At 37.9% G+C, this 23,336-nt stretch overlaps 1 protein-coding gene across 5 annotated transcripts in view; it reads right to left on the reverse strand.

Moving 5' to 3' along the window:
* The window catches only part of HDAC9 (histone deacetylase 9), a 266,320-nt gene that overhangs the window by 16,580 nt on the left and 226,404 nt on the right, over nt 1-23,336 (reverse strand). For all 5 annotated transcript variants that reach the window (XM_089533110.1, XM_089533111.1, XM_089533109.1 and 2 more), the window contains exons 7-11: nt 15,303-15,434; nt 12,784-12,896; nt 3,534-3,656; nt 1,237-1,447; nt 361-578 (exon numbers count right to left, since the gene is read on the reverse strand). In XM_089533110.1, the coding sequence (XP_089389236.1) occupies nt 361-578; nt 1,237-1,447; nt 3,534-3,656; nt 12,784-12,896; nt 15,303-15,434 (797 nt within the window). The remainder of the gene's footprint in view (nt 1-360; nt 579-1,236; nt 1,448-3,533; nt 3,657-12,783; nt 12,897-15,302; nt 15,435-23,336) is intronic.

A 23,336-nucleotide genomic window follows, 5' to 3' on the forward strand; every position in this document is an offset into this window, starting at 1 on the left:
GTTCAGATGAACTGGAAAACTATATTTGGAGACTGCATTCATGATTGCTGTGAAAGGATAAAAGGTCTGTGTATATGGGGAAAGCTTTAGACATATCTCAGTTCATCAAGCCATGATATGGTAGTCTGAATTGGGATATTCAATGCCTTCATAATGAAATGAGACAAGATAGTTATGTCTCTGGCAGACAATGTAGCAATCATATTTTTGAATCAAATTTTTTTTAAAGCATACCTTACTGCAAAGTGAATTGATATATATAAATCTTTAGGTTTATTTCCTCCACACACAAAAAAAATGCAAATAGTAGATACAGATAGATTTGCTGCATACTAAGTAAGGAATTATACTTATACTTACTTTGTTCATGTGGATCTGCTGTTGATACTGTTTCTGCTTCTCCAGAAACTGTTGATGCTGTTGCTGAATGACTAGTTGAGCCAAGGTACTCTGTGGTAGTGGAGCTGACTGGGTTCGGTTTAGTGGGCGATGTCGAGGCAATTTATGTGGAACTCTTAGACTGGGTGAGACTCTTTCTTTTGTTGCTAGTGGTGACTGAGGATGAAGAGGGACTGCACCTGAAAGCCAATGGCATGCCACTTGTCAATTATTAAGACATTACTACTACGGGTCTTATTATGATATTGTATTTGTGGGGTGGGATGGGGACACCAGGAAGACATATGTGTATTGAAGGAGAAGACTAAGAATTCCAGTGTGAGCATCTCTGAGCGTTATAGAATAAAGTACCTTCCTAGGTATCTGTAGCATTCAGGAGTTGCACATCAGTGTAAGTGAAGGATATTACTCTGAAGTAGGGATGGAATGAATATTTGAAAAATGGCCAAAAATGTATTTTGCAAGAGTTGGAAAATCCTGATGAGAATCTAGCACCAATGAGAATTGTTGCAGACTGGAACTTATTCTGCACAAAATTTGCCTGTTTAATATTTTCTTCAAAAATAGCATTTTCTGCACAGAAAATAATACTAATAATTAGAATTACTGTATTATTCTCTGCTCAGAAAATGTTCTTAACTGCATAGAAAATGCTGTTTTCTGTGAAAAGATCCAATTTTGAACAGAGCTCAAATTGTGAACAGTCTTCAAAAACTGCTCACTTTTCAAAGACTGTTTCACACAGCAGGAAGACAATTGCTAAAATTCCTTGCTGCTCCTTTTGAGAATGAAATTTCAAAAGGATTACATCTGTGCTCTAAACTAAGTGATCTTTACCTGTAGTCAGAAGCTTTTGCTGCCTCATTTGTTCCTTCAATAACAAATGCTGGAGAAGAGCCTGATGACTGCTATTTGGCTTTCCCTCCAGGACGACAGGCTGAGGGGCTGAAGGTGAAGACATACTGCCTCTGTACTGTCCAGGCAAGATCACTCCTTGCCTGACTGCCTGGGTCTCACATTTCTGTTTTTCTCTGAATGGTGATGATGCCTGCATTTAGAAATGAAAGTGATATTTAAAACAAACAAACAAAATCTTCCCAAAGAATAAATTACTTCAATATTTCTGCATCACAAAATGAGGCTGGAATTCAATGGAGATCTGGATCTGGCAACTTAGTTCTGCAGGGTACATCAAAGAAGTACAACACTTTGGTTGATGCAGTATGTTTTTTCTTATGTGGTATGCCCATATGTGCCAGGGAATTATTTACAATGCATAAATTGCAGGCAGCAGTGGGTTCCTTAACAATCAATGCTATCCACCATCTTTGTATTCTCCTTACTCAGTTACCTTTCTCTCAGATGGACAAATGGGTCTGGACAAATCAACTTAGGTAAAAGCATCTCCCAGTGATGAAGAGGAATGAGAAATTGAAAACATGAGGCAAACACTTTCCCTTTAAGAGATGGGTGGGGAAAGTGCAGCCTATGGACTGCATTTACCCAACTTTTTAGGGTAAATTTTTTGGAATACTTTTTTTTTGTCCCCCAAGAACCCGAACACCTCCTAGTGGGAGTGAGGACACTTTAAGCATGTTTTGCTCCCTCAGGCTTTTTTAGACCCAGGAAAGGTCTTTTCCCAATAAGAAGCAATCCTGAAATTGACCTCTAGGTAATTTCCTCTTGGAAAACAGACTGGCCTAAAACTAGCCAGAGAAGGTAAGAAACATGGGGAAAATCCCCTCTCCCTAAAAAAACTTTTTCCGGTCGGATCCCCCCCCCCCCCCGGTCCATTGGGAGCAAGTGAAACTCCCTTGATTCTGACAGTTTCCTACTCCTGCTCCAGGACAATATTTCTTGCTATTGTCATTTAGGAGTATAAAAAAGCAAAATAAAAGTAGGATGTTGTTCTTGTGCTTGTGTCTGGCACTGGCTCCACTTTCCTGTGCTGTTCTAGTGATACTTTTCTTATTTTCTCAAAGTTTCAAAAAGGGCTAGACAATTACATTATCCAATTTTCATTCAGGATGGGTAAAGGGAATAATTAATTATAATAGAGTTCCTTCTGAATAGAAAGTAGAGGAATGGACTTTCCCATCACTAAATAGCATTCCTGGCAAATGCTCACATTTTGAGGGAAACAGAAAAGTGGTTTTGTTTCACCCTTGTGGCCAAAGGATTCAGACCACTCACCTTCTCATGCATATGCAGACAATAATCTTTTCATCAGCTACAACATGGATTCTTGTAATATGAATCCATTCAAAGTTCGGTCGTAAAAGAATACACAATGAATTCTTGATATAATGTTTCTCAAGAAATAAAAAGTAACCCTCTCGTGTGAATGCATGAAGGAGCAAGTATTTTTATAAATTGGATGGAAAATGGTATATTTTCATCACAATGACAAAATTAATAAAGGAGATGGCCTAGAGTGACAGAACTGAAAAGCAACCGGAGTCAGTCCTTCTTAATTTTTTTGCCAAGTGCATATTCCCTCAAGACTTTCCTAGCTACCTCTTACTTAAAACAGTAAAATGACAATGCAGTTCACAAAAACCAATAACTGATACTTGAAGAAAATGTTTTTAATTAAAATTTTATTAATACATTCTAAAACAAAACATGACAACAAACAGTACACCAAAACAACAATAAATACAGGCAATAGCCCAGATAAGGCCCTGAAAATTATAGATAAATGTATTCAGGGATCCTGAAAGACACCTTTCCATAAAAAGAAGAAAATGTTGAAGGGATTGAGAAAGGTAAATTTAGTCTCATAAAACAAGCAACAACAAATTATGCAAATAACTAGTACATATTTACCAGCTAATGAACTCCTTTATTTTGGAGTTGAAGTTCAAAAAAGTTCAAAAATAAATCAATAGGATTTATCATTTTAGATGGTAAAAAAATTATAGGTCACAGGCATCAGCAAGTAAGATTTAAAATGGGGAAAAGCCCCCAAAATATTATTAAAAAATATCTTATGATACAGAGTTTTCTCACTGGATCCACCTAGCATTTTAAAAAATGGATATAGTGAGAAAATGTGGTAGAATATAAAAGTACTAATAGATCTAAATTAATAACTAAAACTAATGAAAATGCTCTTTACATCTAGAACTTACACTGAGTGGTGATTGTACTGCTGGAAGCCCCAAAGTGATGTTTGGCAAAGAAGGGGATGTGTAAAGACTCAACAGATTCATTGATTCTTCATTGATAAGAACGTGTTGCTGTGAAACTGAAAGCTGTGGGAAATGTAAAAGAAATAAGGTCATATCTTCATTATAGAATCATAGAATCATAAAGTTGGAAGAGATCACAAGAGTCAATCAGTCCAACCCCCTGCCATGCATGAATTCACAATCAAAGCACCCCTGACAGATGACAGATTAACCAAACTGATTTCATGTATTGTGAAAATACAAATAAATTGTTTTTCTTTTGGACTAGTAACACCTATACATTCTGCTAACACTCTACTAGTGGGAGAAGTTGCTTCACAATGTTTAGAATATTATTTGTCCACTATAGTTCTTAAATGAGGACATAGGCTAATTTCTTGGGATTAGACACTGCTTGCTGGGTAAAGATCTGACACAGCTAGAGATTGTTTTATCTTTGTATTTTCTCATCTGGTGATTCACGTATGCCTTCTGCTGGAGTCTTATCACTTTGTACATCTTCTATACATTCATCACAGGGCTCAACATGCAACACTGTATTACTTTAATTTATATAAGCAAATATCTAGTTACTCTTAATTAACTATATGTTTCAAGAAAGCTGAAAATTAATTGTTTCTGTGGGTTTTTCGGGCTATCTGGCCATGTTCCAGAGTTTCTTCCTGACGTTTTGTCAGCATCTGTGGCTGGCATCTTCTGAGAATATGGCCACATGGCCTGTAAAACCCCCAAAATCTATGTTATGCCGGCCATGAAAGCCTTCGACTTCACACTGAAAATTAATTCACTAAAATCTTATAATATTTCCACTTTTAATAGAGTCATTTATAAAATGTATGAGTGTGTGTGTGTGTGTGCTGTTATGACATCTTTGGTCACAACCTTTATATCTTTATGAAGATTGTGGCACTTTGTAAATATAATGGCAGAATTACTTTTGCCTTTTTCTTCTCTGACATTCATGCTCTTCAACATGTGGTCTATTAGAATTTCTTAAACTCCCTCCCTCTCTTTTTGTCTTTAACTCTTGCCTCCCTTCCAGACCCCTCCACACAATAAGAGCTACAAAAGGTCTTACTAGACTTTGGAACTCTGGCATGATATGGTCCTCAAGGGAACAACATCCTTGAAAAAGAATACCCTGTGTAACAGTATGACACAGTGACTGCTTTCTTCCCAAACAAAAAGCATATGGGACTCCAATAATAGACCACCTCCATGCGGGATCCTGTGCACTCAGCCTTTGACTAAAATAAATATAATAACTTGTCAAGCATGTTGTGGGGAGCTGTAGATTTTCCTCTGGACAAACCTGGGATATCAATTAACGCTGGGAAATACCTCGGGTTAATACAATGCAACCTCAGATTGTCACTAAAGAGTTGGGCAGCACAAAAACACAGGATGTTATTCCAAAACATAACCTTCCCATATAGTTTGTTTGGAGACTAAACCTATCACTGACATAATAACAGAATAGTCTATAGATGTCATCCATCCTCAGCCCCAGAATTGTGCTAAAGGGAAACATACAAATTCAAGACTTAACATTTATGTTACAGGAAGCACTACTTTAATCATACTTATATAATAATGCCTAAAAAGTAGGCATTAAATCTAGGTTTTAAAACTAGCATACATTTCACTTGCTAATTATTTTATTAGCATGTTTAAAAATGCATAACTCATTCTTTTCCAATGTGTCCAGTGAGAATTACAGTTGTTCCTTCCAATTCCTTCCAATTATACTCTACAGCAGCCATTCTGGAACACACTAAGGAACAGTACTGATCTGCTGACCAAGTAAGAATGGAAATGCACAGTGAATTTCATACTCTGAGAAGGATATGACAAGTTGGGGATAAACTTTCAGTTGAATATTGTATGCTAGAGGTTGAAATTGTGTAGCCTGCAGACTCATGAAGCTCTCTGCAGGGTTCAGTTAAGTGCTATAATACTCGTATTCTCAAAAATTGGTTCAAAAAAGACTAAAACCAGTTCAAATGCCCTGCAATATGATTTTCAGCCTTACTTTCTGTCAAGAAAGCTGCACATGCATATTCAAATATGAATCAACATACAAAATAATGTCATTAGAGCTATTATGATACATCCAGGGAGTAACCCAACCTAGTTATAAAGTGTGGGGAGAAAATGATTAAAAACAAGAACACAAGCCCCTACCTTTTATTAGAAACCCTCTGTGCTTGATGATGAATTGATTTGATAGCTATTTTTGAGAAATAGTAGCCAGTGTATATACAATTAGGAAACTCCTTATTGTTTAGTTACTCCTAAACCATCAAAAGAGAGTGTGCTGGAATCCAATCTACTGTCTTTGGAAAAATGTTTCAACCCACAGGACCACACATTAACTATCAAGGAACTACCGACACAGTGAAATTTCTGAATGGAACCACAAATGGAAAAAAGTGGTTTCAGCTTCTAAGATCCCTGCCAGTGAGCTGTAAGTGTGTTCTGGCATTTTGAACTCCAGTTTCAAAATACTGTTTGAGGCACCTTTGAGTTCTCATACCAGAAATGCAAATACTTATGCCTGGGAATGGCAAGGGTAAGAGCAGTGGCTGCATGAATAGGCAGCATTTTGCCTCCCTTATGAGTTTATTTTTGGTCAATGCATGTGTTCATTTATAAGTTCAGCCCATGCCATGTCTGTATTCCCTTTTTAAAAAAAAAAAAAATCTACACAAAATGCGCTTGAATATTTGCATTTTGAAGATGTTTTCTTGCAAAGTATATTTCTTACTACATTTTATTTCAATGTATGCATTACCCCAACATATGCTTTTTCACACATTTTGATACATTTTACAGAATGTTCTGATACTGTTTTTTGAGTTGAGAATAACACTGTAAAATTCAGATAAGAACAAACTGTGACATATACCTGGTATTCCACATGACACACTAGACAAGTTTGTTTGTTTTGAAATGTAGTTTAAGGGGTGAAGGAAATGGGCAGGAAGGAATGACCAGAAGCCAATCCTGGCCCGATCTCCCTGGAACCGTGGTGACAGTTTGTGGCCACCATGGTCCCGAGGGCACCTCCTGCTGTGGTCCTGAATGGATCGTGGATAGGAGCAGAAAATACCTGCTCCTTTTGTACTGTTTTGGGCAACCTTAGGCAGCCCTGGTGCAACCCTGGGGTGACTTTGGGGTGCTCCAGGTGCATGAGCCATCTAAGCGCCATGTCCCCAGAGCAGAAGGAAGCCGCCCCCATCTGCCGGTCTGCTTTGGGCCTAAGAGAAATAACTGGACATCTCTAGCTTTGTTGAATCCGTCAACTTCATTAAGAATGAGGTTCCTTCACTTATTTACAAAAAATTTAGTTGATTTATGATTTTAGTTGATTAGCCGTTCCACTGAATTAGCATAAATTTTCTTAAGAAGGGAAGCAATAATTGTAAAGTAGAAAAAGTCTTTGTTATATGCATTTTTAAGAATTGTATTTAATATGATTAAATCCATTTTAGTTTATTAAATATTTTTATCAATTAATCTGATTAACTGACAAAATATTACAGCCCTAGTTGCATCACTTTCTTCAGAACACCATTAATAACATCATTTTGAATAGTCTGTGGTTCCCACCAAAGCTACTGAGAAGTGGGCCATGAGACAACTCAAAGGACTGGTGTTTCTTAGGTGTGGCAGCAGTATGGAGAATCTCTATTCCATTATATTGCCCTGTATCCTGGAATACGGAACAGGGTAACTCTTAAAAACAGTAGTGTTCAATAAGATCCATACCACATGCTGCTGCAATATTGTCCAAATGAACCTTTTTAAGCTGGCAACACTGCTGTATTGATTAGCCTCTGTTTTGAAATTCTACACCATCTGAACTTCCTGGAATCCTATGAAGAGGATTATGAGTCAAAACCACCACATGTTAGCTATCAATGTAGCCTTTTAGGGAATGGGGGTTGTTCTGGGCCAAAGAGAAGCTACTTATCAGTGTGAAGAGGTCACATGCCTGCCCCATGGATCAGAGTTCACACACACAATTAATTCATTATTAGGAAAAGTCACTGTTGGAGACTGAACTCGGTCTTCCAGTCTTTGGAGGTTACTGTCCTACCAATGACCTGAAGAAATTATCCCATTAGCCCTGTATCTGACAAATTACTTTCCCTTATGTCACTTTCTTTTTAATGCCAAAAGATTATATAGGTTGGGATCCTGCAAATGTCCACCTTCACATAATGTCCACATAAATAAACAGGAATTAAAATAGTGAAATATTTAACAATTAATTAATTTTATTAATTAAGTAATTTTATTAATTTAACAATTAATAACAACAATAATTATGGTAGCTTATGACATAAGGAATTTGTTAATGTTTCAGGAGCTACACCCATTAAACAAAACTCTGTTGTTTCTCATGCCGGTATTTGTGCACAGGATTACAGCTACAAAGGACAGTTGTTATCTGTGTGCTCAAAATTATTACTTACAGTCAGTATGTAACTTTCAAAGTTTGCCCAGGCATTGTATCAGTGTACATCCAATGTTAGACCTACCCAGAATAGGCGTGTTCAAATGAATGGGACTTGGACTACATTTAGATCTTACAAATCTCATTTATCTGAGTGGAGCAGTTCTAGGTAGCACTGATTTTGATCCATATTAAATCACTGTATGCATAAAAGTACTTTCAAAGATGTGTTTTGAGTATTATATGGAGGAAACGCATGTGAAAAAGTATGCCAAAGTATGTTATACATATCATATATGCCTCTGCTGTTGGAAGCAGATTAATGGCAGGAAGCAGCAGCTAAACATGAACTTATCAATATATGCCTATTTTTAACACTATATTTACACACTTTTGTGAGCTTTCTGAAACATTCCATCTTTCTAACAATTATATGAAGGAGATATAGGACTCTAAATTTAAGACAAGTAAACTAGGTAACATACAGAACAATTTCCTACAAGGATATATATTTTTGCTTGTTACTCCATTGTCCTATGATGCATGAAAAACATCAAAGGTTTTCTAGTTCCTATGTGAGATTACGTAAGTGTTTTACACTTTCTGTATGCCTGTACATATGTGGTGTAGGAGACCAGGGTTCAATTCCTCGCTCAAGCATAAAAGCCTACTGAGCAACATTGGGCATGTCATAATCTCTGAGCCTCAGAGGATGGAAATGGCAAATTCCTTCTGAAGAAACTTGCCAGGAAATCCCTATAAAAGGTTTTCCTTACGATTACCATAAGTCAAAAATGACTTGAGGCACATAACAACAAACAACACGTATCTGGGACATTTTGTTAATTTTTCATGAAGTTTTGGTGCAAAAATATGGGGGCTTGACAGGCCAGACATTAAGGCTGACCTGGGGGTGGAGTCAGGATGCGGTGTCAACATGACACATGCCCCACTCTTCCCCAGGCCAGCATGATGCCACATGCTGCTCCACATGGCATGTGGCATCACGGCGCTCCTCTGGTGCTGTGTCTGCATGATGCAGCATCAAAGGAGAGTGGAAAAGCCGCACGTTGGCAGCATGGCGCCCTTACCAGGGCACAAAAAGGAACCGCTTTTTGAGGCTCCTTTTTGCACCGCGAAAAGGAGAGATCAGGGCCGTGGCATGTAGTTGCTGCAGCCCTGATCCAGCACTAAAAGAGGTGGCCTGTTCAGCCCCATGGAAGGGTTTACACAAAATACACTACAGCGGCTGGTCTTTTGACTCTCATGCAGGTGCAACAAATTTTGTGGCAGGTGAGAATTTTTTCATTGGAGTGTCTCAACATGTTGAAGCATTATTTCCTCATTGTGAAGAAGAAAAGTTATGAAATCCTTTATCTTCTTATCTTGTTGTAGGCCCTTAGTATCCCCTGAGGTTTGATTCCAGGATCTCCTGTGGCTATTAAAATCCCAGTATGTTACATTATGTACAAGTCTATTATGTACAATGGCATAGTAAAATGGTGTCCTAATATAAGATGGCAGAAGCAAAGTTTGATTTTTAGAATTTATATTTTTAAAAATATTTTCAAGCCATGGATGATTGAATCTGTGGATATGGCGGGCTAACTGTACACATTCCTACATAAACACCAATAAACTCAATGAGATCTACTCCCACCTCAGTATCATAGCACAGAGGCCTTCGTACAGATTGATCACACCTATTAAAACCCATTAGTTGCCCTTTCATGCTCATACACATGGAGTTAGAAAGCAAGGTTAGGGCTGTATTTGATGTTTAGATTAGGATGTTCTGAAAACACTAGGAACATAAAATTTCAGCAGTTAATAGTTTAACGTAATTACAGTGGCTTCTACGTCAGTGGGGTTGTGAACCCAGTCCAGGTTTTACTGCAGGATTGAAAGGAGTTTGCCAAGGTTGTTGTTGTTGTTGTTGTTAACCTTCAAGTCATTTCTGACTTATGGCAACCCAAAGCAAACCTATTATGGGATTTTCTTGGCAGAATTTTTTCATGTTAGCCAGGGGATTCAGGCAGTTGCAGTACATGAAAGTAACTGTTTTCTAGATCTGACTGCTGTATGAATATAATTGAATGTTTTATAAATGGCACCCTAACCAAATACAATTCCCAAAGGACAATAAAATAACAGGCATGGCTGCACTATCATCAACACACCTGTGCCAGCATTAAGACCTGGGTCAGAACTTGAAAACAAAGAAGCTTTTTCTGAATGCTTGTCTAGAAAAGCTTGTAAATACCAAACTGACTCTGAACTGAGGCAAAAAGAACTTGCCCGTAACCAGTTAATGCTGCTGATAAATTTAAATATTTTCACTTGCTGTACTCCATGAAATCTGTGAAGGTATTTTCCCTTTCTCTTCAACTGCTGACCCTTATAGGTCACTTTTATTTCATCAGCACCCATTTGAACTCAAAACCTAGGAAAGCTTTTGTTATCTTTGATACCACTGTTCTCAGAGTCTGGAGACAGATTAGTCTGCATCATTTAGCACATACTAAACTGAAATATATCCAAAATGACTGGGTCTTGGCAAGAAATGTGTTTAACTATACCATAAGGACATAGATATAAGCATGTATATTTCTCTGAACACAGCAATTATAATATAAAGTATTATTGTTTTCTCTCACAGCTGCACCATAGTAAGATTACAAAGGGGCATTAAGTAGTACATTTGTACTGAAAATAAGTCACTTGCTATAATAAACTGCCAGAGAGTAACCAGACAAATTATTTTACTGCTCCTGACTAAGTATTGCAGGATAACAAACAGTACATTTAACCAGCAGGAAATTATCAGCCTGAACCACAACTCAAAGTACTTAAATTACTAAACTGGCTTAAATCCATTTTATTGAGACTAAAAGGGTTGTATGTAGTTTTGGCTGTATCTGTTATTTTGGACTTAAATGGTATGGATCTAGAGTCTCTGGGTTTTTCTCTCTCTTGCCAACTGAAAGCTTACATGGGGCTGTGAAATCTATAAATATATATACATATCAAAATGTTATCTGACTTGAGCATCATGGGCATTGTTTAGAACCATCCATTGTGAAGTACAGGAATTTTAGATCTCAAACTGAAGGTCCTGTTTTACACAAAAGTAACACATTGAAAGTATGAATTAAGGGGATCATATCATTTGACATGTAGCAATTTTCTTACTGTTTCATTCTGCATATCCCATTTTCAACTCAACCCATGTTTACTATTACATCAAAACCCCACAGCACAGAACAGGAAACAAAAGTCAGACATTTAAGCAATGATATAGCTAGCTCCTTTTGTCATAAACTGAAAAAAAATTCTCAGTATAGTGTGAATTGCTATTTAGTTCCATAATCATGCATTTGTCTTCCTCAAGTCTCTGCAGATATTGGTATGCTGGACTTGTGACTGGAATTTTTGGACTTCATAGCTATACCTAGGTAGGTATGTGTGTGGCCCCAAGAGTGTTTTTGTGGTCCTCTGCACCTCCACATTGGGGCTCCACATCCAAGCGCTGGATCAGGGCTGTGGCAACTACATGCCGTGGCCCCAATCTCTCCTTTCCATGGCACAAAAAGGAGTCACAAAAAGCATGTAATCACAGTGCCAGAGGAGTGCTATGACTGTGCGCTATATGGAGTGGTGCACAGCATCACCCCAGCCTGGGGGTGGAGCTGGGCTGTGCATCATGTGGGCACCACGTCCTGACTTTGGCCCCAGCCTGGCCTTAAAGGCCGGTCTTTTGAGCTCCATCATCACAGCCAGCCTCTCTAAGCAAAAAAGGTGAATTGCCCATTCTAGTAGCTTCCAAGTATGACAATTAATCTGTGGACAGCCCCACCTCACACTGTTTGATTTTTTAAAAAATACCCAAACACTTTTAGTTTTTGTTTTTTTCTTGGATGGATTTTCAGCAGTCTATACAGCCCCACAGAAAACTGGTGTTTGGAGCAGACACTGCTCCCTTGCCCCTGATCTAGATAATCAATGAATGGGTAGAAATGGAGCAAGTGTGTATTTGTGGGAATAACCTTAAATGTTGACTTTAAAAGAATATAAATGATTTCCCCTCTAATTCTCTTTTGGATATAACCCTGCTACCTGCACCTCTTTTCCCACTGTACAGTTTTGCTCTTCTCTCAACTCAGCACAGGCTGAAATGTTCACTCAGGTGAAGACAAAGAGGGCACACTGTGAGGAAGCTGGCCATTTTGATGATGAAAGACTGAGATTTTCATAAAGCCCGCAAATACATTTCCATGCAATATTTTCAGATTCTTCATGCGTTCCTCCTACCAGCTATACCCTACCTCTCACAGGGACATTATCCAAAAGGAATATATTCACTAATGAAAATGTACAGAAATGTGCACATGCATAAGAAGTGTATTGTTAAGAAATTCCAATAAGAATATTTGATAATAACTTCATAACTCAGGGATGTTTAAGCCTAAAGAAATTTATGTTCTTCATTATTTTATCCTCTTCCCCATTGCTATTGAGGGACTCTTTATTTTAGAAGTGGGCGTACCTATAAAATTCTCGTATGCATTCTCTTAGAATTGAAAGCTATACACTTGTCAGAAGCTTTGCAACTGGCAGAACCATGCCCATATTGGGTGCTTCTAAAATGCTCCATTTTGAGGGCTATCTTGTGTGAGTTCTGATAGTAAAATGTGTGTGCCACACAAACAAAAGGGAATTTGGTCTTACCTCAACTTGGGAATTAGATGGCAACACTGAGGCTTCCTTCTCTGTATTTCCAGTAGGACCATTATTTGGTGAACTGGGACCTGATCCTGGGGAGCTGCTACTAACTGATGATTCTGGAGGAAAGGAAAGTGCATATAGTAATTAGAAAATATCAGCTACCTCTTCCTCTCCCCAAAACAAAACATCTGTATATAGCTTATGACAAATAACTTGAATGTACAATGCATTCTTTTATTCATTTCAGGCTTTAATTCCCCTCTTATTACTTCCAGTACACAAAGGACAGAGTTTATTACTTCAGCAATATCCCAGCCCCAACCCCAGGAGAAAGCAAGTTTCTCAGTGGCAGGCAAGCTATTGAAAGGGCGTTCCTAATGAGTAAAGGAAAAGGAAGTACCTTTGGCTGCATTCTCTGCTGCCTCTGTGAGAGATCAGCATGATAGAGATACTGGACTCTCAAAGGTCAAGATAACATGTCATCAATTCATGAGGCCTGCTGCCATTCCAAGGCTGTTTGGATAAACCCCTGGAGGACTCAGTTGTGAACTGGCCTTTATATGAGTAACTAATAAAAAACAATACCTCATTTGCAGTACATCTCTCTCAGTCAATTCTAAGGGAATGTACGACTGTTAAATATCTTAACATAGCATTTTAATGGTTACAGCTTAATTGTTTTCCTGAAGAACATATTACATGTTTTGTTAAGACTAAGGGATAATTTTAGCTACAGCATGCTGAAATTCAACAGAGTTGTTGAAAGATGGATACCAGTGGAAAAAATAAAGAATAATTTTCTCTTAATAATAAATAAATTTAATAAAGTTGCAAAATTTGTAGTTATGGGGCCAATCAGAATGTATGCATATGCATATATACACAGCCATCAATTGATGCAAACTATACCATTGAAAACAAGTAAGCTAACTTCATCTTAAATCTATTTTTAGCTACTTACACTTTCCCTCCCTGCAACTTTCTGCAACATTAGATGTTTTAGGATATCATGTTATTTTAAAGAACCATTTGTACCTTAATTTCCGTACACATGTGGACCTTATTGGCATTACTATATTTGCCATGAAAGCAGAAAACCACACAAATTATTATGACTTAGGCTTAGATCCAATACATTGCCAATACAGTTGTGTTGGATTTAGCCACTGCAGAAGTGGTGATGTGAGAGGGAACGTACACATACTATTTTTTGCTCAACCTTATAGGCAATGGAAACTGTGTTCCATCCCTCTCTTGTGCTAAATAACTCCTACTAGTGCAACTGATTTTGCAGTAATGGTAACATTAGGTTCAGGCCATAACTGGAGAGATGTACCATAAAGGCTTCTTTAAAGTCCTTGCTACTGTTAAAATTGTGGCCTTTGATGCTCTCAGAGATTTCAATCAAGCATGGAGAGGAGGAATCTAATGGTTTTTGAATAATCTATTTTGAAATGGCTCTCTTATTAAGAAGCAATCCACAGTATGTGTTTATTACATGTGCTGAGCTCTATGGACGGCAACGATAGTAAATATATGTTAATGGTAGGTATGCATGTTTATATACATAATATATAGTGTGTGCACAGTTTATACATAGAATCATAGAATCGTACAGTTGGAAGAGACCACAAGGGCCATCCAGTCCAACCCCCTGCCGTGCAGGAACTCTCTATCAAAGCATCCCCAACAGATGGCCATCCAGCCTCTGCTTAAAGACCTCCAAGGAGGGAGACTCCACTACTCTCTGAGGGAGTGTGTTCCACTGACGAACAGCCCTTACTGTCAGGAAGTTCCTCCTAATGTTGAGGTAGAATCTCTTTTCCTGCAGCTTGCATCCACTGTTCCGGGTCCTGTTCTCTGGAGCAGCAGACAAGAAGCTTGTTCCCTCCTCAATATGACATCCTTTCAAATATTTAAACAGGGCTGTCATATCACCTCTTAACCTTCTTTTCTCCAGGCTAAACGTCCCCAGCTCCCTAAGTCATTCCTCATAGGACATGGTTTCCAGACCCTTCACCATTTTAGTCACCCTCCTTTGGACACGCTCCAGTTTCTCAATGTCCTTTTTGAATTGTGGTGCCCAGAACTGGACACAGTATTCCAGGTGGGGCCTGACCAAAGCAGAATACAGTGGCACTATTACTTCTCTTGATCTAGACACTATACTTTTATTGATGCAGCCTAAAATTGCATTGGCTTTTTTAGCTGCCGCATCACACTGTTGACTCATGTTCAACTGGTGGTCTACATGGACTCCTAGATCCCTTTCACATGTAGTCTCTTTTTGCCAGGTGTTCCCCATCCTATATCTGTTCATTTCATTTTTCCAACCTAAGTGCAGTACCTTACATTTCTCTGTGTTGAATTTCATTTTGTTAGCTTTGGCCCAGCTTTCTAGTCTATACACATACATATCTTTTTATATCTATAAATCTACCAAGTAATGGTCCAACACAATCAATTATAATGAACATTTCCCCAGATTTGGACAGTATCTCTCCAGTCCAGTCTTTCATTACCTGTCACCTCAAATAGTCTTTTCTTGAATGAGCAGACAACCATCCCATCCTTCCTTCTGAGTAAAGGACTGCTTCTCCTTTCTGTTACCTTTTGTTTTAACCTGGAGCGAACTTTCAAATTAGGCTCTGAGGCTGGAAATATAGACAGTAAAAGGTATCATTACAGAACCGAAAACTGTGGCAGGCTGTTTTAAACAATGGGAATATTATCTTAGAATGTACGCCTTGGGCAGGCTTTTATTTACTCCTAATTTTACCGACTTTGTACAGCGCTTTGTATAATTACAGCGCTATAGAAATAAAGTTTAATAATAATAATAATAATAATAAATCAGAAACACTTGCTACATAATATAATTTTATTAATAAATACTATTTGATTATACAAAAGATTTAATCTGAAAAGCAACTTTAATTTTTTACTATATATATCTTCACACCATCTTACATGACATTTCAATATTTATCAAGAAGCTTTAGGTTCAAAAGGCATGACTAAAGGGCACATATGAAGTTCACAGAAGTCACATTTGAGCCCAAGAGGATAACAAAGATAAAGAGGATAAATACAAATTCCAATGTTCCCAAGAAAAACCCAGGTAAATTCCCTAATATCCATAGGCAGTGCTAGGAAAGAATTCTACTTAAAATCCTGGAGAGCCACTGTCAGTCCAAGTGGATAATAGGGCCCAATGGTTGAATTGTCTGATTTAGTATTAAGGATTTAATACCAGGTCGAATTTAGTACAATTTGAGTATCCCTTATCTGAAATGTCAAAATCTGAAATACTCCAAAATCCAAAATTGTCCATGTGACTGGCTGAGATACAGACACATTTGCTGTCTGATGGTTCAGTGTATACAAACTTTGTTTTATTCATAAAATATTTTGTATAAAATTACTTTCAGGTTATGTGTATAAGGTGTATACAAAACATAAATGAATGTCATGTTTAGATTTGGGTTTCATCTCAAAAATATAATGTATATGCAGTTATTCCAAAATCCCAAACATGTCTGGTCCCAAGCATTTCAGATAAGTGAGATTCAACCTATATTATGTTCTGCCCGTATGCTTTTTTTTTTTTTTGCAATAATTGACATTAACTGATGTTTCTAGCAAATTGGTGTGTTTGCAGAATAGGTGAACCATTTTGGATGTAGAGGCTGGGTAGCAACAGTGACCTCCAAAGCATTCTTCCTGTAGCTCCTGCCTATTTCTCTCAGCTTGATAGATTGCTCACACTAGCTTGCTATACTCAGGCCCTCTCACTAGCCCTGAACTAAAATTCAGCTAGTAGTCTTAGATTTATTTATTTATTTTCATCCCACCTTTCTCCCACAGTGGGACCCAAGGTGGCTAACAACATATATAAAACACATTAAAACAACAATTAAAATCGTACAATTGAAATTGTAAAAATATATAAAAAATACAAATATAAAATTTAAAACATACAAAGTGAAAAACAATAATCTAAAACCAAGCCCCTCATCCACCAATAAAACCAAGCCTGCAAGATTTTAAAAGGCCTGTTTAAATAAAAACGTCTTCGCCAGCCTAATTCCACAGGGTGAGGGCAGCCACTGAGAAGGCTCTCTCTCATGTCCTCAACAGGCAAGGCTGGGATGGTAGTGGGACCAAGAGAAAGCCTTCTCCTGAGGATCATAGGGCTCTAGGTGGTTTGTATGGGGAGATACAGTCTCTCAAACAGTCTGGACCTAAGCCGTGGAGGGCTTTATAGGTCATGACCAGCACTTTGAATTGTGCTCAGAAACGAACTGGTAGCCAGTGAAGCTGTTTCAATACAGGGGTTATACGTTCCCTGTAACTGGCTCCAGTAAACATTCTAGCTCTGGCATTTTGGACCCGCTGAAGTTTCCAAACAGTTTCCAAAGGCAGCCCCACATAGAGCGTGTTACAGTAGTCCAAACGGGATGTAACCAAAGCATGTGTCACTGTAGCCAGATCTGACGTCTCAAGGAATAGGCGCAGTTGGCACACACGTTTTAATTGTGCAAATGCACTCCTGGCCACTGCTGAAACCTGGGCATCCAAGCTCAGAGTTGAGTCCAGGGGCACACCCAACCTGCGAGCCTGAGATTTCAGGGGGAGTGTAACCCCATCCAGCTCAGGCACAGCCCCATTACAGATCACTTCTGTATGTGGAATGGTAGTGGTGCCATGTCATCCTTTGCTTCTTCAAACCAAATATTTTGGGGCCAGTGTGATATTTTTTAACTTACAGCATAAGAGATTCATCTATCCTCAGAGCACCTACACATCTCGCAACCTGCCAACAATAGATTTAGTATTCTGAAATCCTCACTTGCAGTGCAGTTGCCATGCTCATAATGTCCTGCTTTTGATAAAATGAGGAATATAACTACAGAAAACACACAGCATATCTAGTTTGTAGCATTCCTTCAAAAAGTATTTTAAAATACTTTTCATGATTTTATTATTTCCTTATGTTGCCCATAAACAGTAATGCAATCCTACTTTTAGTATTTTTAAAGATGAGTATCCTTCTTCCTGACAGCTTTAAACTGTCCAATCAACATTCAAAAAGACTGCATTATCACTTTAAAAAAAACTGTCAACCTGTAATTCTACCTGACAGAAATTGCAAAAAGTCATCCCTGGCATTTATAAAATAGGCTTTTAGGGTTATGTTCTATTTATAATTCTCCATGTTCCCCAGCAACAGAAGATTTCCATACCGGTGCCTGCATAATGTGATATAATCCTGTGGGCCCAAAGAAAAAGTACTTCAACAATGACTAGGGAGAAGTTTCATTTGCTTCCCAATTCACTCTTATGCCCAGCTGCTCTGATTGCCTTGCTATTTTTAACTACCAACCCATCACACTCTGCATTTCAATTAATCGCATAAACAAAGCAAGCATTCTTTATGTGACTGTCTGAATTCATGCTACAGTGGAAAAGACAAATTCTTTGCATAAAAGATCAAGCAAAATTATTTAAATGAAAACTATTTTACAATGTGAGCAGACATTAGATGTTTTGTCTATTCTGAAAGAGAAAGAAAGAAAATCAAACATGTTCCTGAATGTGTTTTGGAAACAGTACACCTACAATGCCCCTATGAGAGATGACAAAAGAAATAAACAACTGGTTTACTAATTTAAGATGACCATTTCCCATAAAGCCTAACCCCTTGATTTCATGAAAAGGGTAGCTGTAATATGATGAAATGCAGAATGGGGCACCATTAATATTGTTATGGTTTTCTGATAGGCCTCTGTTTGTCCTCACAAATAAAGGTGTCCTTCCTCCAGTTCCTCAACCATGTCTAGAAGGAATGAGGTTGCTCAGTCATATCTAGAACGAATCAAAGACTCCTTCAATGTGGGATAAGGCATTAAGGAGGTTAAAAAGTGAGACTTAATGCTCTTGTTTCTAAATGTTTCCAGACAACAGTTTCCAGACAAAATCTCATTCTTGAAAAGCTGCAGGAGAAGCCCAGGTTGCATACAAGCTGCCTACTGCCTGGGCACAGGGCAGTGCTATAAGATCCGTCAGAGATGGATACAAACCTCATGTAATCTGCGCCTGTTTTCCCATGCGATAATCTCCTATATTATTCTATCTCTATTGTATTTTTATTCAATTCCAACTTTTCTCCCACTGCACTAATTCCCCAGCAGGCCACCCTCATCAAGAAAAAAAGGTCAAAAGTGGCTTCTTGGCTTGAGAGGAGATGGGATGGGAGGGAAGAAGGACAGCAGTGTGCAGTTATGAGTGTGAGGGACAGAAGGTCTAGCAAGAAACTTCAGATACTTCTCCATTTCCTATCTGTCAATCTTCCTCTCCTTTCCCTGTTCATTCTCCTTATTCTTTTGTATTCAGCAAAGCACTCTGTTCATCCTCTGTCTGTTTAGTTTCATTTGTTCCTGTTCAACTTTGCATGTAGTCCAATTCCCCAATTCTTACTTCCACATGAGTCTATATACTGTGTATATGATGACTGGCTTGCACTGACATCAGTTTAACCTAAAAGCTATGGCAAAGCCATGGGGGAAAACACAAGTGGGATAGTTTGGTGGACTATAGACATGACACCCCATAGTGATCCCCAGACCAGTGTGAGAAAGATTTCCTTATTTAGAATGGGTTAAGCTTGAATTCCAAGCAGTACAAGCTCAGTGATTGTCATCTAGCCTTAGAAGCTATGACAACCCAGCCCTTCAACCATTTAAAAATGTTATCCTCTTCCTATGGCAAAAGTGGCCCTCAGGAATTCACATGGAACTGTCAAAAGTTTGTTCCCAAGCATGTATTGGTCATAATTCTTATTTATTTTCATGGCTTTCAATATTATAGGGTCTAACGATGCATCCACTTGGCATGACTTCAGATGGAGTATTTTGTACTGTTATTCTCTAAATCTCCTGATGTCTCCCTGTTTGAATATTGGGAATTATTTACAAATGTCCATTTCAAAAAATATATCAAAGAGATAGAAAAGGAACACAAAAATAACACACATGAATGCTTTGCAAAGTTAGCTACCTTTATAACTATAGCTCTCAGTGGGGTTAACTATGCCTAACTCTCCATAGGATTAGCCTATTTACTTATCATAGAAATGAATACTACTGCATATAGAAAAATGCTTGTAAGATTGGGGCCTTTTAGTTTATATAAAAAAATAGGACTTAAGGAGGACATGAAAAAACTGGATACATATGAATTATTTTTCTTCACAGAAAATAATTGAACTCATTAATTCAAGTTGTTTGATTGCAGTTAAAATACTGATACACAGTACTACAGTGTCATTAAGCTAAATGGAAAGTAGCATCTTACTATCTGTCATTATCTGGGTTTCAGTCAAAGAGGGGATATACACTGAATGGGAAGATCACTACCATTTAATGTAGCCAATATAATTTAACTATGTGATAATGTCACTAAGGACAACTGAGAGTGAGAACAATGTAAATATACATTTCATTATGGAGAGCCAAGCATTGAGAAAATGATGATAGTTTTAAGTGCCAAAGTGTTCATGAAAAATTGTGAGCAGTTTCAGTTAAAAGCTAACATCGATCTTTCAAGCTGCACATCCAAAGATTGTTTCATTCCAGAAGAGACATAATATCCTTAAATTTAAGTGGTTTATTTTAAAAAAGAGTTTCTTTGCTATCAAAGATGAACTTATACAGGAAGTGCTTTATAAAGGTGAGACTCTGAAATATGATAGGACGTAACAGTGTGTTGTACTATGTAAAACAGTGAAGCTTACTGCACCGGTCTTCAGGGATGTTCTCAGAACGGCCCGGCAGGGAACGGAACGAGTGGTGGACGGATTTTACCGCACACACCAGTCCCTCACTCATTCCGTTCCCCCCCCTCTTCCATGCCCATTCCGTTTCCTGTAGGGAACGGCTTTTTGAGAACTGTTTTGAACAGTTTTCAAAAAATTGCCCCTTTTGGAATGGATTAGGAACGGAAGAGAGGGGGAACGGAACAAGTGAATGACTGGTGTGTGTGGTAAAATCCGTCCCCCACTCGTTCCTGCTCCTTCCGTTCCGTTCTGAGGACGGACTGCGCAGGAACAGTGCAGTGAACTCCAGTGTTTTTGTTGTAATTTGTTCAAACTACAAACAGCACTTAATGAACTTATTCAAGAAGTGGTAAATAATATATATTTTTAGTGAGCAAGTACTTCTTCTCCAAGTTGTATAGCTATATATAGAAAACTTGAGTTTCAGAAAGCAACTTTTTGTCATGGTTTAAGAATAGGAATCTAGATTTTTACTTATTTTAGTCTCACTCATGAGAAGAAAACAATTCTGAAGTTTTTGCCTTACTGGATAGGAAGGTGAAATATTTTGTACACTTTTTGTGCTTCTGGCCTGTTGCGAACATTTTGTAATTTATTTAGTTAGTTTGCATAAAAGTATTGGGTTTTCTTCAAAGCACCATATGAGTTTTCCCTAAAATTGTAGAAAAATAACAACTGAATAGAAAAGACAGGGGAAGTGAGGGTATTTTCAGTCTTGCAAAAGACTAAGGAATTAAACATCAGATGACTTTTTTTTAAAGAAAATAAGAAAATTTGTGAACATTCTTATATTCATACATTTCTATTTAAGATAGATACAAAATTGAAATATTTTGTTACATTTAATCTGCAGCCTGCACTTGAATAAATCATTGCATCACAGAAATCGGTGTTAATAACCTTGACCTTTTGTGACAACTATACACAGCCATTTTCAGTGATATCATATTTTGTTCTAATGTAGGTGATCACATTTCTTCAGCTGCAATCTCTATTCATATACAGAACTGTTGTCATGCCTGCAGGGCAAGCAACAAAACACACTGGTGTGAATGAATGAATGAATTGTTGACTGTTGCTTTTGTTTATTTGGAAAGTCTAAGTAGGGGGAAACTATACATGCTGCCTTGAGCTCCTTGGAGGAACGGTAAAATATAAGTAAAACAAAAGTAAAACAAAAGTAATAAATATTAGGAGACATTTTAAAAAGAAACTATGTTGATAGCAGGACAAGATTTGTATTTTATAATTTTGCCTTTTATGTCTCAAATTATTAAACAAGTACAACCTAATTAGCACCATCGTCAATGCAACCTTGCATCTGGCAGACTAGTTTAAGAAAATTGATTGTATACCACCAAAAGTCAATGAGACACTGAGGAAAATCTATTGGAATGCTATTTCCTTTTCTTTGGAAGAGAATTATGTTCAATTTCAGCATGATTTGCATTGCTAACAGTGAAATCCAACTGGGAGGAATCATTCTCATTTATATTACTTTCCCATGAGAAAATCAAGACAGAACTATAAAGCTAGTGCTCTTATTCGCAAATAGCTCCATAATACTTACTTGGCTTTAGCCAAGACATGTAACTTGGCAGCAAGAACCTTTAATCACAATTGTGGCCTGAGCACATAGTCAAGGGTAAGTGTGCTTTTTTTAAATGTGAAAATCATTTTTTGTAAATAAGTGAGGTATTCTGCTTCAGAGGTTCTGATTTCAGATTGCCACATATGTAAGTTTTGCTTAACACTCATAAATGAATTTTAAAATCTTAATTTCTTTCCCCTCCATTTATAATGAAAATTGATAGGATTTCATTACATACTTACCAACAACAAAATAGGGAAAAATTCTCACCTATCTGTATTGGTTACATTCACTAGATACAGCTATTGCCATCCTGGAGAATAACTATATTGTACTTGTCTATCATGTAGATGCTAAAGGTATGGAGCAATTTTTTAAAAAACGTAGTGGTCACATTAATTCAACACACAAACATGGCTGAAAACCCAGTGTTTCAAAAAAATTTAAGGGCGAAATGCTAAACAATCCCGACAATTTTGTATTAAAAATTCAATGTTTTTCTATAAATAATGGTTTAGAGTGAAAAAACACATTTTTACACACTAAAATGTCTCCAGAAACTCATGCAAAACTGGTGCTTTTGGGGTTAAAGCCATGTGGAGCTTAGAGAACAACACAGTGGAATACACAGTGGAATGAATCATATAACTATGATATAGTGATAAAATATGTATAGATTAGGAAATATAGGCCCTGTATAGAGGGCCCTTTGCAGCGCGTCCACGATGTGCTAGGGTTGCCTTGGGGTGGTGCATGCACACGCCCTGCAACTCTAGCACGTCGTCAGCATGCCGCAGTTGCGCAGCACCATACAAATGGTGCAATGATTACATCGAAGCTGCGCCACTTACAAACGGCGCTGCGCAGCTGCGACATAATGGAGCTGTCTCTGGTGCTTTGCGGTGCCACAAAAAGGAGCCACTTTTTACAGCTCCTTCTTTGCTGCATAGTTCTGTTTGTAGGCGGTGGCGCTCCTGTGCAGCAAAGAGAGGCGCCGAGGAGGCGCCTCTTTTTGGCAGTCTGCACCCTGCCATAGATATAAAAAATAGAGATATTTTTCCTAGACAGGAGGCTAATAATGCACTATTACATTGGGGGAGGGGATACTACAAAGGAAAATACATAGTC

Source organism: Sceloporus occidentalis, unplaced genomic scaffold, assembly GCF_023333645.1.
Source record: "Sceloporus occidentalis isolate IW3139 unplaced genomic scaffold, rSceOcc1.0.p SCAF_7, whole genome shotgun sequence".
Taxonomy (NCBI): Eukaryota; Metazoa; Chordata; class Lepidosauria; order Squamata; family Phrynosomatidae; genus Sceloporus; species Sceloporus occidentalis.